Source organism: Cyprinus carpio, chromosome B21 (genome assembly GCF_018340385.1).
Source record: "Cyprinus carpio isolate SPL01 chromosome B21, ASM1834038v1, whole genome shotgun sequence".
NCBI lineage: Eukaryota > Metazoa > Chordata > Actinopteri > Cypriniformes > Cyprinidae > Cyprinus > Cyprinus carpio.
The window spans coordinates 4,648,006-4,664,032 of NC_056617.1; the positions used below are offsets into that span (position 1 = coordinate 4,648,006).

The 16,027-nt window shown below is 35.7% G+C and overlaps 1 protein-coding gene across 1 annotated transcript in view; it reads left to right on the forward strand.

Annotated features, from left to right (window-relative positions):
- Positions 1-7,193: 7,193 nt before the first annotated feature.
- The window catches only part of LOC109073133 (collagen alpha-1(V) chain-like), a 98,731-nt gene continuing 89,897 nt past the window's right edge, over positions 7,194-16,027 (forward strand). Inside the window, 1 exon segment of the mRNA XM_042747899.1 lies at positions 7,194-7,580. Within this exon segment, the coding sequence (XP_042603833.1) occupies positions 7,478-7,580 (103 nt within the window). The 5' untranslated portion in view covers positions 7,194-7,477.

Genomic DNA, 16,027 nt, shown 5'->3' on the forward strand with positions numbered 1-16,027 from the left:
ACTCTAAAATGATTTCTTATAATTTCATCATAAACAGCTGTATGAATACATTGATGTTGTGTTAAATGTATGCAAATTCAGTTATACTATGTGACCATATATTAGAACGGAAACCATGTTGTAAATGCTGGGCTGACATTTTAAGGCAAATTTTTGTTTCACTTTTTTGCGATTTAATGTTTTTTTTTTTTTTTTTTTTTTGTAGAATCATTTGTAGAATCTAACAGCTGTCTAACAGTTACCTAACTGCTTTTCTGATGTCAAATTCTGCATCTGTAAAAACAATAAAACTACTGACTGCTGATAAATAATCTGGTTATATGATTTTAATCTTTCACTTTCTTTACTTGTTGACAAATCGATGCAGACATGTTCTGTGTGTTTTGTTAAAAGCATTGCTGAAGACAACCATATAATACACAGGTTAAAAAAAAACTTAATTCAGTATATTTAACCCTGATATAGGTAAGTACACACTGGTTCATTTGAATAAATATATACAATAGTCTGAGAAATCAACAATTCACCTTGGGAAGTTTTGAAATCAGAAACAACATTCTCGGTAAGTTTATGCAGTTTAATTGTGAGGCTGATGTTCCTCTTGACAATGAAGGATTTCAGTCATGTTCACAAAACCTGCTTATGGGACAATATTGAGGGGTCATTCCAACCACCCGTTTTAATATTGGAGGAAAACTTGGTTTAGTTTCTTTATGTGTTACCAGTTGTATTTCATTTTGTTCTTTTCCCCGATTGAAATGTTTGAGACAGACATGATACAATCCAGTACAAAACTCTTACACCAAATGTTTTCACTTTCACTTTCTCTTAACATAAAGTCTCTTGTTAGTCATTTGTAATATCCCTTTAAGACCTTTAATTTGTTAATGACATCATCCTTCAGGAAGTGACATCATTTTGGAGGGAAAATGACAGCACAAACATCACTAAGTAAAGGAAGTGATGGATTCTGTGATGTTTTGTGGTGTTTCCAGTTAGATATTCTCATATTATTTATATTGGGTAAATAACCACATTTTAATGAAAAAAAGGTCGCTGAGGTTGACCAGAGATTATTTGAGACCCGTCTTCACATGTACCTTTTATTTTTTTTATTTTTTTTCCTTTAGATTAGGAATATAAAGTGTGATTTTAAATCTATGACGAGAGACTAACGTAAACAACAACATAACAGATTAGTCACTCTATCTGCTCTTCAGAGAAGTTTTTCAGTCAAAAATTCTCTCAGGATCCATCTACATCTCCACAGCCTTCTGCAAACAGACATTGAGGGCTAATGCCAAGAGATTAGGTGATTAACCGATGACATTTATCAGGAAATCTAACAACATTTAGACTAAGCCTTTCTGCACTTGGAGTGAATTCAGTGCAAACGGTCTGAGCCAAACACGCTGGAGATTCCCTCGAAGGCCATGATGGATCACACCGAGCTCAAATGAGAGGAGAGAGCAGTGAAGGGTAAAGGCACAGACGGTTTCCACATGTACAGACACTCTGCTCCTCTTGACAGATGAAGCTATATTTGATGTTACATCTTCAAATAGTTCTTCAAACGCGCTAATGAAATGGAAAGAAATGCTATTTTTGACTTGACCTCACCTTTAATGCTTTCTTAAAGTTCAAACTCATCTGGTTTAGATATCGTTTTGGAAATGCCAAGTCATCAACTAAAAATCTTTAAAAGTATGCATGCATTTAGTAGATTTCAAGACTAGTTTTCATAATGTTTGAACTTTTATTCAGGTGAACAATATAAATAAGAAGTATGCTCAGAAGAAACATATGTGTTTGTGCATGATCAGTCCTGATCTAAAACTGAGTCCAAATCAAACTGTTTGTGGGATAAAAAATGTGTGAAAACTTTTATGGAGATCCGGTGGAAACTAATTCTATAATTGCTTGTCTCTCATTGATTTGCAAGTCATGTTAAATTCACCTGCATGAGTTTAAGCATTCAGATGCAGATTTATTAATAAGCACTTATTCATATTAGCTTTATATTGACTGATGGCACCCGAGGGAACGTGCAGGATGAGCCGCTGATGTTCTCACTTTGCCAATCTGTCCATCACTGTTATTTTCAGTGTTCTTTTGGAAAGTGTTTCCCTCGTTCTTCTGCTGGGTTTTTCCAGGACATTTGAGAGCGCTACAGAACATCAAATTCTTATATTATTAAAATGTATTTGATTCGTGTGAGATGGATGATTTTTTGTTTTTTAAAAGTCTCTTCTGCTTACTAGGACTGCACTTATTTGACCAAAAAAACAGTAAAATTGTGAAAAATTATTACAATTTAAAATAACTACATTCTATTTTAGTATATTTTAAATGTAATTTATTCCTGTGATGCAAAGCTGAATTTCAGCATCATTACTCCAGTTTTCAGTGTCACATGATTCTTCAGAAAATATTATAATATGCTGATTAATTATCAATGTTGAATAAAGTTAAGCATCTTTAGTCAAATTAAAACTGTGTAGTATACAGTATGTACTTTTCAAGAATGCACTTGTTGAATTGATTTTTTTTTTTAATATATATAAACACTTTTCACTTCACAAGACATTAATTGATGGACTGGAGTGGTGTGAATTATTGTGATGTTTTTATCAGCTGTTTTTTTCTCTCATTCTGACGGCACCCATTCACTGCAGAGGATCTATTGGTGAGCAAGTGATGTAATGCTACATTTCTCCAAATCTGATGAAGAAACAAACTCATCTGCATCTTGGATGACCTTTAAGTGTGTAACATGTGAAGATTTTTTAAATCTGGACTGATTGGAAATGTTATCCAAGCAAAAAGCAACTGTCTTAGTGTCTTATCACACTGAATCCAGTGATGAATATTGTTTACATTTATGAGTTTTGTACTGGCTTGTTTCGTCTGGTCATGTTTAGTAACTCTCGCTTTTCCATAATTAATAATCACTGGAGTTTAGAACACGTGCATGTGAATCTCAGATTGTACTTTGGCTGAATCCTCCGCATCAATCATTAACACTGACTTCCTCTTCAATGATTCTTTCCATATACAAATCAAAGTTTTTTTTTTAGTTCTCTTCGTTCATTTTTCCATCTTCTCGCTGTCTCCCAATCCCTTTGTGCGTTCATAATTATTTTGTTTTCCTCTCCTTCGAGCATCTGTTATTAAACCTCAACCACAGGAGCAGTAGAATGTTTTCACGATCATTTGGACCAATCACAGCCCAGCTTTGTGCCATGAATTGCGACATTTTGCCCAATGTTAAGCATGAATGTTGGGTTGGGGGTTATTATGGAGGATTCATGCATGTGGCAACTGCATTTCACATGAAAAAGTTAATAATTTCTGAAAATAGCAGCATCTTATTTAGTTTTCATTGCATTAATTGGAAAAAAATTGAAACTGATATAATGGAGGGAAAGAAAAAAGTTTTAAAGGGGAAAAAAAATAGCAGCATCTTAAATGGAATATTTTTTTTTTGGGGTATTTTTGATTTTTTTTTTAAGAGTAAATATTTCAAAAGTTTGGGTATGATTATGATTTCTAAAAAGAAAATGATGCTTTTACTGTATGCATGCATTAAATTGATCGAAAGTGAGAGAAAAGACATTTGTAATGTTACAAAACATTCCTATTTCAAATAAAAGTTGTTCTTTTTAACTTTATATCCTGAAAAAAATATATTATATTTTTGTTTTAAATTTTTTTTTTTTTTTTTTAAAATGAATGTAAGTATGTTTGTTTGATTTATTTATGATGGTTTGTGTGTGAAGACTGCAGTAATGATGCTGAAAATACAGCTTTGATCACAGAAATTACATTTTAAAATGTAGCAAAATAGAAAACAGGTATTTTAAATTATAATAATATTTCACAATACTTCTGTTTTTATTGTGTTTTTTAACCAAATTAATGCACCCTTGTTGAGCAGAAGAACATTCTTTCAAAAACATTAAAAATGTATTTACTTTAATAAATATGCAGAGCATGTCAGGTGATTTTAGGTCACACTGTAGGCCACCTTTTGAAACTTGGATGACAAACAGTGTCAGAAGTATCAGAATATTTCCTAATTAACCCTTTATTTTATTGTTTAAGAATAAATAGTATTATTAGAGGCAATCACACATATTAATTGTACCACAAATTGGGTTTTGGTCTCAAAAATCCCTATTATATTCCAAAATAATAGAATGCATAGGTTGACGTGTTGATCTCTCTCTCTGTGTTGGGTGTTTTAGTGTTAATATGTTTGCTCTTGTGTGTCTGTGCATGCTTGGGCAGCTGTGAATGGCTGTTTATCAATCTCTCGTTTGAAGTGTTATGATGGATGGATGAGGAGGCAGCAGCAGCAGTGATTTCTGTCATGCATCTGTATGTGTGTAAATGTGTGCATTGTGTGTAAACGTGGCTCCTGCTGTGTGTGTGGTGTGTACGTATGTTCCCTGTGCATTTGTGAAGATTCATAATCCTGCTGAATGATCGGGGCTTTGATGAACATATAAGAGCCAAGGAATGTGTGCTGGTGTGTCCCGGCATGTAATGGAGAGCGATAGAGAGAAGACGTCTGCCATAAAGAGTCACAGAGTGCATTATGAAAAATGTACTCTATATGGCATAATCCAATCACTAATATCTGCCATGTGTGTGTGTTTAGACGATGGTTTGGACTCAGCGTTATAACATCTGAAACTCATAAAAATTTTCCTTTAACAATTTCCACAAACAGAGCTGAACACAATACAAATTATGATATAAGTGTTATTGTTTTTAGACTGAATTGAATTGAAATTAGTTTCATTTACCTTATTCTTGAGCAAGGCACTGAACCCCCAGTTGCTTCCCGGGCGCTGGATATAGCTGCCCACTGCTCGGGGTGTGTGTTCACGGTGTGTTCACTTCTCACTGCTGTGTGTGTGCACTTGGATGTGTTAAATGCAGAGCACCAATACCATACTTGGCAAATGTCACGACTTTCACTTTCACTTTTAAATAATAATAAGATGTTCAGAACTCCTTTAGCAATCACAGAGAAATGCAGTATTATCAAAGTAACAAGGGCAAGCATCACTTGCATTTTCTTCAGGTAATGTATTTCCTTTAAAAAAGGTAACATCAAACTAAATGTTTTATTAACCTTAAGCCAATTATAGTCCCATTTGACATTTAGCGAGTCTTCATTTTGTCCGTGTGTGTGTGTTTTGCAGGCTTGTACAGGAGTGTGTGCCCCCAGCTGGCTCAGAGACACCCTGCACAAAAGTAGCTGCATTCTTCACATTGCCGTAACCTGAGGTGGAGTGAGACATCACTGCGCACAGCACGTGTAACCTGGAGCTCTATGAGTCTGAGATTCTGTCAACACATCATTCTGTACTGTAAACCTGAGCTCAACTGTCATAACACCGCTGGCACACTTAGTCAACACAAAATCAAAATTCATGCCATTTACTTTCTCAGAACATTCCGGGTCTTCCTGCACGTGACTGATTAGTCCATGTTGTTCCAAAGAAAGAAAATGTTAATCTTTGTAATCATTCATCAAATGCCCCACCTCTAAAAAGACTTTCCTTTTCAATTGTTTATATATATTTACATAAATATATTTAATATATATTTATATATATTTACATAAATATATTTTCTAAAAATATATATTTTTTACATTTTGTATATTGTTTAAAAATATACATTAGACAACTGAATACAAATAATTAATGAATACAGCCTAAATTAATTTATTTTCTTGTCCCTGAAATGCATTTTGGAATATAAAATTTAGGTAACATTTTAATTTAATTATAATTTATTTAAATTAAATTTTACATTGCAACATATTTTAGCATATATTTATAATATATATTGGTCAGAATTAATTAATTAATTAATTAATTTATTTATTTATTGCTGCATGGGCTAATCAGTATGCAAAGGACAAAATGAATATACTTGCCATATTATTGCTATATACTTCAGTATTAGATCTCATATACTCATGAACTTTTTTCCTCCTCTTCTCTAGCTTGTTTATTAACATGTAACAATTAACAATATATATTACAAATATTTTTGGCTCTTTGAAATGATTTTGTCAGTTGCTTTGGATAAATGCATAAGTGTGCATTTAATACTCTGCAATATGTCTCATTATGTATGTGATATGGGTTGCAAATGGCTATTCACGTTGACTTTATGTTGACTTAATACACTAACCAAGGCTATATTGATCACACCCAGTTGTAGTATTTAGATTTTATACAAGCCAAAGGAGATTTTCCATATCTATTAACTTAGACAAGACTGCAGCTGAGTTTGTCATAATATTGCACCTCTTTTTCATCTTCTTTTAAATCTACATTTATGCATTTATTTAAAACTTGATTGATTGATTAATTGATTTATCAAGGAAGTAACCAGTTTCATTTTGTTGTACATGTAAGCTGAACAGGATTCCCGTCCCCTCTGTACATTCGGACCCGTGTCGAAAGGTCATCACCCTCGTGGCCTTGTGTGCTCCAGCTGTCGCATACGCCAGGAGCTCCTGAATCGTTTCAGCCCTAAAATAGCCTGCAAACTTTAATTTTAGGACCGACTTGGAATAACCCTGGGCTCCCATTAATAACACTGTTCCTATGCTAGAACAGTTCACAAGGCTAGGTAAGACAACAAGATTCAGTTACAGGGAATATTTGTATCTAATCAATATTTCAGATGCATATCCTCATTTATTTTAGTAAGCAGGCATGTTGCAAGCAATTAGATGAACATTATTGCAAAAATAAACCCCTTCTGGGTGATGCAAAATCTATTTTAAGTTATATATGTTCAGTTTTCCATGTGTTTTTAGTATTACAAGGCCTTTTTGATGCCAGACACATAAAGAACTGTTTTTTCTCCATTATTTATTTAGGACATTATATTAACAAGGGTCCTTTAACTGGATAATTGCCCTAAAGGGTTTCTCCTGCTACACCCATCAAATTAGATGAGTAAAAAAAAAATACTTAAAGACAGACTGCAATGGACTCAATTCTTGCAGACAAAAAGAGAGAGAGAGTAAATGAAGTCCCACACTGTAAACGTCCCGCCTACCCACATCCCCAGCCAATCAGAAGCCGCGCATCGTCGGCGCTGCTCTCCGATTGGCCGGACGCCGCATGACTGACAGTCCGTGTGAATGAAGTTTTTTCCCACTTTAGCTCCTCGAAGTTTCAGTGAAGGGGGCATCACTGCAGCGCACTGCAGGGAAGGAAAGAACAGAAGGGAAAAGAAGGGAGAGAGGTGCCCCATCCATCCATCTATCCATCCACTGAATGTTCCCGCAGGACTTTATTAACGTATGGCTGCATGAGAGGCTTTGAGCTGTGGCGCTTTCTCTCTCCGGGACTGTTGGGTTAATGCTTCTGTCCTGATTTTAAGCAGTTGTCATAAAAATATAACCGAACTCTTCGCGTCAGTACGGGCGCAGGTGGTCATGGATACACCTATCAGATGGAAAGTAAAGCGGAGGTTTAAGGAGTTGCGGCTGTCGGTACTCCTAGTATTCCTGATGTTTGTCACCTCACGAGTCAGCGCAGGTAAGCGGCGAATCAGCTGTTTCCAAACTGTTACTTTGTGCCGCGGGCCGCGCTCTCCAGGGGCTGCGCTTCTCCACGCTGTCCCTGGAGGGGATGGTAGGGGCCCCAGAGTGGGGTTTTTCAACTAGGGACGCCCGGAGTTCCGTTTTTGCAGGGAAACATTAGAGCAGCGGCGAATAACGGAATCAGGGACGTCTTCCCGTTCAATGCAACAGCTGCGCGAGGAGATCCTGATGCATCATATTGTGGCATGCAACTCATTTACGCTGCTCCAAGTTGGTGTAACACTCACTATTCTCATGCAAATTAGTAAATAAAGATGTCATAGTAGAAATCCAAATTCTAGGATTTCATATGCAAATCTAAAAAAGGTTCCTCAGTTTTCTATGCAACTGTTTACTAGGGTTCACTTCATGGTATTGGTTTTGGCATCTGCAAAGCATCGTAGATGGTCTAGTTTTCTAGAAACAGAGATTAATCAAGTTTTAAACTTTTCAGTTAGAATCAATGTCACAGGAGAACCTTCTGAAGTTCCTTTGGAAAACCATTTATGAAGTGATGCTTTACCAGAATCTGAAGAACCTAAACTCTGTAATGATTCTTTGGTGAATCTCAAAGATTCCGAAAAAGGAACCTTGATCTTTAGGGTTGTATGACATCAGGACCGATTCTGGTTTCAGACTCTGTGTGATGTGTGCAAATAAACCACGCAACCTAGATCAGGATTTGTAGACTTTTTGGAAGATGTTTCACATGCTTTTTAGGGGATCTGGCAGAAAGTAGTTTTCCTCCAGCAGGCTGACTGCAGAACGTAATTGGAAAAATATGCAGGATGAGAAACACACCAGGAGAGAAAGAGAGAGAGAGACAGAGTGAAGTTTACGTTTTTCCATAGGCTCATAAAACGAACCAATCACTCTGGCTCTCTGTTTTGTGAAAAACTGATAAATGCTCGTTAGTCTTGGTGTTGGTTATTTTTTGGTGGGTGATTTGTGTGGGTGAGGGTGGGTTAGTTGGGTTTGTTTTGTTGTGTGTCTTATATGCTCGAGGTGAAGCTCACAATTATCTTGTAAACCAAATATAGAAGGAATTACCCAGGAGACTATGTTAAACAGTTATTGTAGAGAGCACCTCCATGCATCACATACATTCCGATCTCATCTGCAATATGCCATTAGTAACACACAAGATCTTTTTTTAAATCATTCATGCAATATGCATAAAAATGTCTTCTTTTTTTAGCACATATGAGCCAACTTTCTGTGGTTGCATCTGGTTTTAGTGTCACTTCATTACGAAGCTCTGTGTATCACACACATATTTGATAGTGTGGGGTTTATTAGTTGTGAACGTAAATCTGTGGTTTGTACAGTAACGACGGAGCCAAAGCAGACAGGATGTGATCTCTCATTCTCATCCTCCTCGTTTCTCCAGCCTGTCCCAGGGAGTACCCCTCTCTTTCTCTCTGTCTTTCTCTCTCTTTCTTCAGGCTAGAGGGGGAGGGATAGAGGGAGGGGGTTGGAAACTCTGCTCCGCATGTGTGATTAGCTTCGTGTCTGGTCATGGCCGCTTGGCTGCTCATTATAGTGATGGAATTATTGAGAACATTTTGGTCCAGGAACTTCTCAAGAACATGCTGACTTACAGTATTTAATAGAGAATTAGTTTGGCAATGATACCAAATCTTAGCAGATGCACTCTTAAAAATCAAGATTCCTGTTAGAAGAGTTTTATAAACTGATCATAGATTCTCTAGTTATTTAAAGAACCCAGAAAGCACAACACTGATCTGGAGACCCTATAATAAAACATGAAGAGGTTTTTAATCTCCAGAGAACCGTATAGCAACTCAAGAACCTTTTTAGGTCATGGAAAACCTGGAATCTTAAAACAGCCCTGCTGGAAAGTGGAAATGTCATAGAAATATTTTTTTTTTTAGTTATGTTAAGCTCTGAAATATTTCACAAAAATTTATTTTTATAAACATAATCATGAACATCTGGTAAAACCATGGGAATTCATTGGTCAAATGGTGTGAAAACTTGTTTTAACAGCCAAAAGTGTTTTTTTTTTTGCTGCACTTGAGAGCCATTCATTTTCAGCATCTGTTGTAACTGTTAAAACACTCAACTTAATCACTTTTGCTTGAATGAGTCAAGGCTGAATTAATTGGAGTGATTCATCCACTTGATTTATTGTTTTATATGTTAAGAACATCTGTTACTGAGCATCTGTTGAGTATATTTCGATAGAAACATGTTCATTAGAGTCACATCAGACTGAAATTTATTAGTTGTTTAGTTTGCTTCACAATCTAGCATGCTTTGGGCTGCGTTCTAAATACAGCTGTGATCCCTATGTGGTGCACTTAATTTCTGTGTCCTTCCAATTTTATTTAGAGCACACGTGTAGCGGGATAATGCAGAAAAGATGGTGGTCTTGATCTGCAGCCAGACTGGCAGGGATGCACAGCAACACTCACTGCTTCCATGGCATGTGGTCTGACAGTGATGTCATGCAGTGGGCGGGACTAACTGAATCGCATCTTTAGGTACAGAATGATGTGCTGAGTTTATAGTGGGACTAGCAGTGCATTGTGGGATACAGTGGCACTGTTGCGTCACAGTACACAGAAGCTTGTAAAGTCAAAAATGGCTGATGGGGATGCTGCTGCACTTCCTGTGCAGGGCCGTTCTGCTTTATTACTCACACTAGTGCTGGTTTATGAGAGTTTTATGGACACTCTAAGTGGACCGGCCTCGCTCATTCAGCCTGCTGAGTGTGTGCTTCACTTTTGAGAGTAAACGAATTCTTTTTAACAAATGGCATGTTGTTACGATTGTTTATTGCCCACGTGTGTTGTCTCTGGTTTTGGTTATTCTTGTTGTTGTGTTCTCCAGACCCTTAAAACCATGAGAGGAGAAACTCTGGAACGTTTGGAGCCAAACTTTCACACCCTTGGAACCTTTCAAAAATGTTTCTTGTGTAATGAGAGCAAGCTGTCCATTTCAGCCGTCCTGATTCTTCATTCACAGTTTGATTCAGTGAGAATCCTAGAGAGGAATATTAACATTGTGGAGAAATTAGGTTCGTGTTGCATTTGGCTCCATGGCTCCCATTAACAGAACAAGCAGTGTCTCCCTGTGGCTATTAAAAGGTACCAGTCCAGTTTCAACAGGAAGAGTGTGAAGGGTTTCCCACCTAATCTCCTTTTGCATAATAACTAGTGTGCAAGATTAAGATTAGTACACTCCAAATCATTCCTAGCTGAATGGCATATTATTTAAGATGGATTTTTTTTAAGTATGAATGAGTTTCATGCTCTTAATATTAAATAGTATGCATGGTTAAGAGTTAACTTCCTAAATCTTAGCATGCAGAAAATAGTACGCAATAGTGACTGGCTGCCATAGTATGCAAGTATGCATCTGTTTACATACTATCTTATATAGCATGCAATATTAAAGTTTGTGTGTCTAATATCATATTATGTCAAAAGTGACTAAATTGCGTAGTATTTAAAATAGATTTTATAAGTATGCACCAGTCTCATGCTCTCCATATTAAATTGTATGCAAGATTAAGAGTAAACTACCTAAATCATAGTATGCTGAAAATAGTATGTCAGTAGTGACTGGCTGCAGTAGTATGCAAGTATGCATCTGTTCACATACTATCTGTGTTATATAGCATTCAATATTTAGACTAGTGTCACTAAACTCATAGTATGTCAAAAGTGGATGGATTGCATAGTATTTACAATTTATTTTTTTAAGTTTGCATCAGTTTCATGTTGTCTTTATTAAATTGTATACAAGATTCAAAGTAAACAACATAAATCATAGTATGCTGAAATTAGTATGTCAGCATGCAATATTAGTATCTGATATAGCATGCAATATTAAAATTAGTGCATATCAAATAATGTTTTTCAAAAATGTTTTTAAAGTGGTATATCAGAGTGACTGGATTGCATAGTATTTACAATGGATTTTATAAGTATGCATCAGTCTCGTGCTTTCCATATTAAATTGTATGCCAGATTAAGGCATACTATGTCAATATAATGACATAGCATCTATTCACATGCTGTCTATCTTACATAACATGCAATATTAAGATGAGTGCACCTCTCAAAAATATAGTATGCTGAATATGTATGCATGGGTGGTGTACAATTTACAGTGGATTTTTGAAGTATGTATCATTTTGCATAGTGTCTATTGTATCAGTGTTGACAAAGTTTTGAAGTGTGCATCTGTTCACACACAATGTCTTTCATAGCATGCAAATGATATTAGTGCATCTCAGTGTTGAAAATAGTATGTCGATGCTGCATATATGCTTCTATTTCCATACTATCCATCTTAAGTTTGCATATGTTTACAGAAATTTTATAGATAAAGTAATCGGCCCATAGTTCCACAAATGTCATGACATGGCAGATAGTCTCTTTTTCGTTCCTTGATATATATACAGTGCTAACCGCCATGCATTCTCAGAATCACAAATACTTGACACATCTTTGCAGACATCACCCACAAGGACAAGTTCACTAAAATATTTCTTGCGTAGAATCTCTATACAAAGGACAAACATACAAAAAGTGCATCTCATCTTCAATCACAGAAATATTTGTTAAATTACAATAATGACAGATTCTTTCTGCAACTGGTGTATTACTCCATCTACCCGTTTCTATAGCTAACTGATGGCTTGAACATCTGAACAAGAATAATGATCGTACCAGTTGCCTATTATACACAGACGTAATGTAGCTCTCTTGTATTAACAAAGACTTGCATTGTGAGTATATGTTTAGTTTGTTATTTTCTAAAACTGATGCATACCATGCCTCATGTGCTTTTTCTTTCAATCTTTGATTTAGAACAGATGTAAATGTTCTTATATCACCTACACTTTGAGCCTCCCAAGTAGCTGAAAAGCCATAAAAATTCAATAATACTCTAATATTCGTAAGTTTTTCTACCTACTTTATCTAATTCTAAAAGCATATTGTAGCATTTTCTTGGATAGCGATGATCAGGCATTGACACTAATTTTATCCAATACATAATACATCTTTTTCATAGAGGAGGTCGACAATGCAAATCTTCCCAGGTCACCCAAAACCGCTACATTACTTACACTTGTGCTGACACACAAAAGTTTTTTTTACAAAAAGACACTTGAACATTCTCAATACATTCAACTGGTTCGAAGCCCCATATTTCACAACCATAATACAGTATAGGTGCAACCATGCGATCAAACAAAAACAGAGCTTGCGTGTAGCTAATTTTTTGTTTACGGATAAACTTTAGCAAGGAAAACATTGCTTTCTTGCCTTTGCTTGCTAAATGCTGACGGGTTTTCCACCATGACAATTTTGGTGTAAACCACATACCAAGATACTTGTAACAATTAACTACTTCTATCTGTTCTTCAGCAAAAATCCCATTTTTCATTTTTGTTCAAATGTCCCCCTCTCTTCTAAAGACCATAATTTTTGTTTTACTCAAGTTCACTCTCATACCATAAAACTTACAGAATTTTTCCAACTGTTCAATCTGTCTCTGTAACCCTCCAATTGTATCTGCTACAGTGGCCATATCATCAGCATACAACAATGTTTGCACTTCTGTCATCATTTCAATCTGAATACCTTTACAATTTTTCTTTAGCATTGTTATGTATTCATTTAGTAAAAGAACAAAAAAGGGCTCACCGTGCAACCCTGTCTCACCCCAATGGTACAATCAAAATATTCTGTTAAACCTTCATTTCCTTTCACACATGACTTAAGTTTGGAATACATAGATTTTAATACATTAAATACTTTCCCACCAATACCATTCTTAATGAGAATAAAATACAAAAGAGTATGTTGAACACTATCGAAAGCTTTAGAGAAATCAATAAATATACAATACATCTTTCCTTTTTGCTTTGTAATATATTTCTGAACCACTGACTGTAAAATAAAAATATTATATATTGTGGAATAACCAGACCTGTATCCTGCTTGTTCTTCAAAGAGTATATTATTCATTTCTGCATAGTGCACTAACCTCGTATTCAGGATCTTTGTAAAAATTTTACCTAGTACGTTAAGCAGTGAGATTCCTCTATAGTTCTCCACATCATTTTTATCACTATTCTTATATAGAGGACAAATCACAGCTTCACACCAGGACTCTGGGAAATCTCCTGTTTCTAATATTTTGTTATATAAAGAAAGCATTATGGGACATAGCGTATGTAGAGCTACTTTTTATCATTTCAATTATAATACCATCCGGTCCAGGGGCTTTTCCATTACTCATTGACATAATAGCTTTAAAGACCTCATTATACATAATATTACTGTCCAAAATTTCATCTCGATTAAAAACTGTAGTATCATGATTGTTTACACAGTCTGTAACAAAGATTTCAAAATCAACATCTAAGTTACATTTTGACTCCGATAACAACTGCATAAAATATTCTAACCACTTAAAGTGTTCAATGTTATTAGATTGTTTGCTGGCCCCTCTCTAAAGCTCTTAATTTTCTTCCACAGTTGTTGTGTTTTCATGTCACCCTGCAACATATTACCTAAGGTATTGGAATTGTACTGTTTTTTCTTTCTATCACATAATTTTTTAAATATACTTCTCTCAACAATATAACTCTTCAGATTTCTCTCATTACTTATTCTTCTAAAAAGATTTAGTGCAGTATATTTAGCATATTTCTGGCGTGAACAATCTTCGTCCCACCATTGTGGTTGGTTACTTTTAAGTGTAGATTTTTTAATCAAAAATTTGCCTGCCTCATGTAAACAATCTGTCAGGAGTTTTTAGTTGCTATTTTAGTGTTTTTCTTCCACTGCTTTCCCAAACTCACATATAAAATTATTATTAAATAGATAAGATAACCTTTGTACAAACTCCCTTTCACTATCTATTCCCCATTTAAATCTTATCCAGGGTTTTACATTACCATCTGTCTTTGTTTTTATTCTTGATTCAACGCTATTTATCCTCATAGTATACAGTAATGGGAAGTGATCAGAAATATCCACGTGTAAGATCTCAAAATCCTTAACATGTGTAAAGAGATCACTAGAGATAATAAAATAATCGATCACACTGCATCCTGCAGCTGATATAAATGTGAATTCTCCATCAATATCTTTACCAACTCTTCCGTTAACTAAATGAATATTTAGATTGCGGCAGCGATATCTAAAAGACAGCGACCAAACGTATTAATCACCTTATCTTTTGATTTTCTGTGCCATTCAAAATAATCATTAGTGTAATAACTGCCACAGGCTATATATTCAGAGTCATCACACTCAATGTAATCACATTCATTACCTGTTCTATAGATCTTGCGATGATAAGTTTTACATCTTCTCCAAATTGATCTAGCACATTTAAGATTTCATTTTCCAAGGAAACAATACCATTTTTCTCTTCTCTCTTTCTATATGAGCTAGATCCCTCTGGGAAAATATAAGTGAAAATAAGAACAGTGTTATCTTCGAATAACCCACTCTCTTTGTCAGAATATAGAACTACACAGTCAGTTGCTTGTATACAAATCCTATAGAGATATTTCACAATAGAATCATGTACATATACACAGATACCTCAATATTACGACCAAATGTTGACACTCGCTTATGCACGAGACGAAAACATGTATAATCAGTCAGTAACGTTGCAAAACTCAGTCTCATCTTGTGACCAGACTTCACTCAAACATATGACAGAGTTTCCATTCAGAGTGTCCAATAACTCACTGTTATTGACCTTTGTCTTTAACCCGTGAACATTCCCATGCCAATACAGTGAGTTCATTTGGGCCGAGGCTGTCATCCTACCTTACGAAAGTTTCAGATGGTCTTTCTTTATTCGTTTCAATTTCAATCACGGACTCCGACTCTGTGTCATACGTTAACATTTTACCGTCCACAAATAATTTGTCGAAACGAAGTGACATCCGTGTATTTGGTTGAGTTTGTCGTAGAGTTTGCATGTAGTTAACCAACTTTCTCCGTATCTCACGCACACGAGCACTGAAGTCCTCTGACACCCTAATTCGATTGTTTACTTCATCTTCATTACTTCGTTCACGCCATTCCTTAGTTTTTTGTCTTGTCTTGTGTATTATCTCTTCCTTGTCTTTCCACCTTGTGAAACGAACCACCACCGGCCTTGCTCTCCCATGCGATCTTTTCCCAACCCGGTGAGCGCGTTCAATCGGTAGTTTCCTCGTCGCTTTTGGCTCTTTCCACACCAAAGTATTCAGCCGCGTGTTCCCGTATCTTTTTCTCACTCTCTTGCCATGTTTCCCGATCCGATTCTGGGATACCATAAAAGACAAGGTTATCCCGTCTGCTTTGGTTTTCCATGGAAAAACTGGACATACTATCCATCTTATACACTATGCAA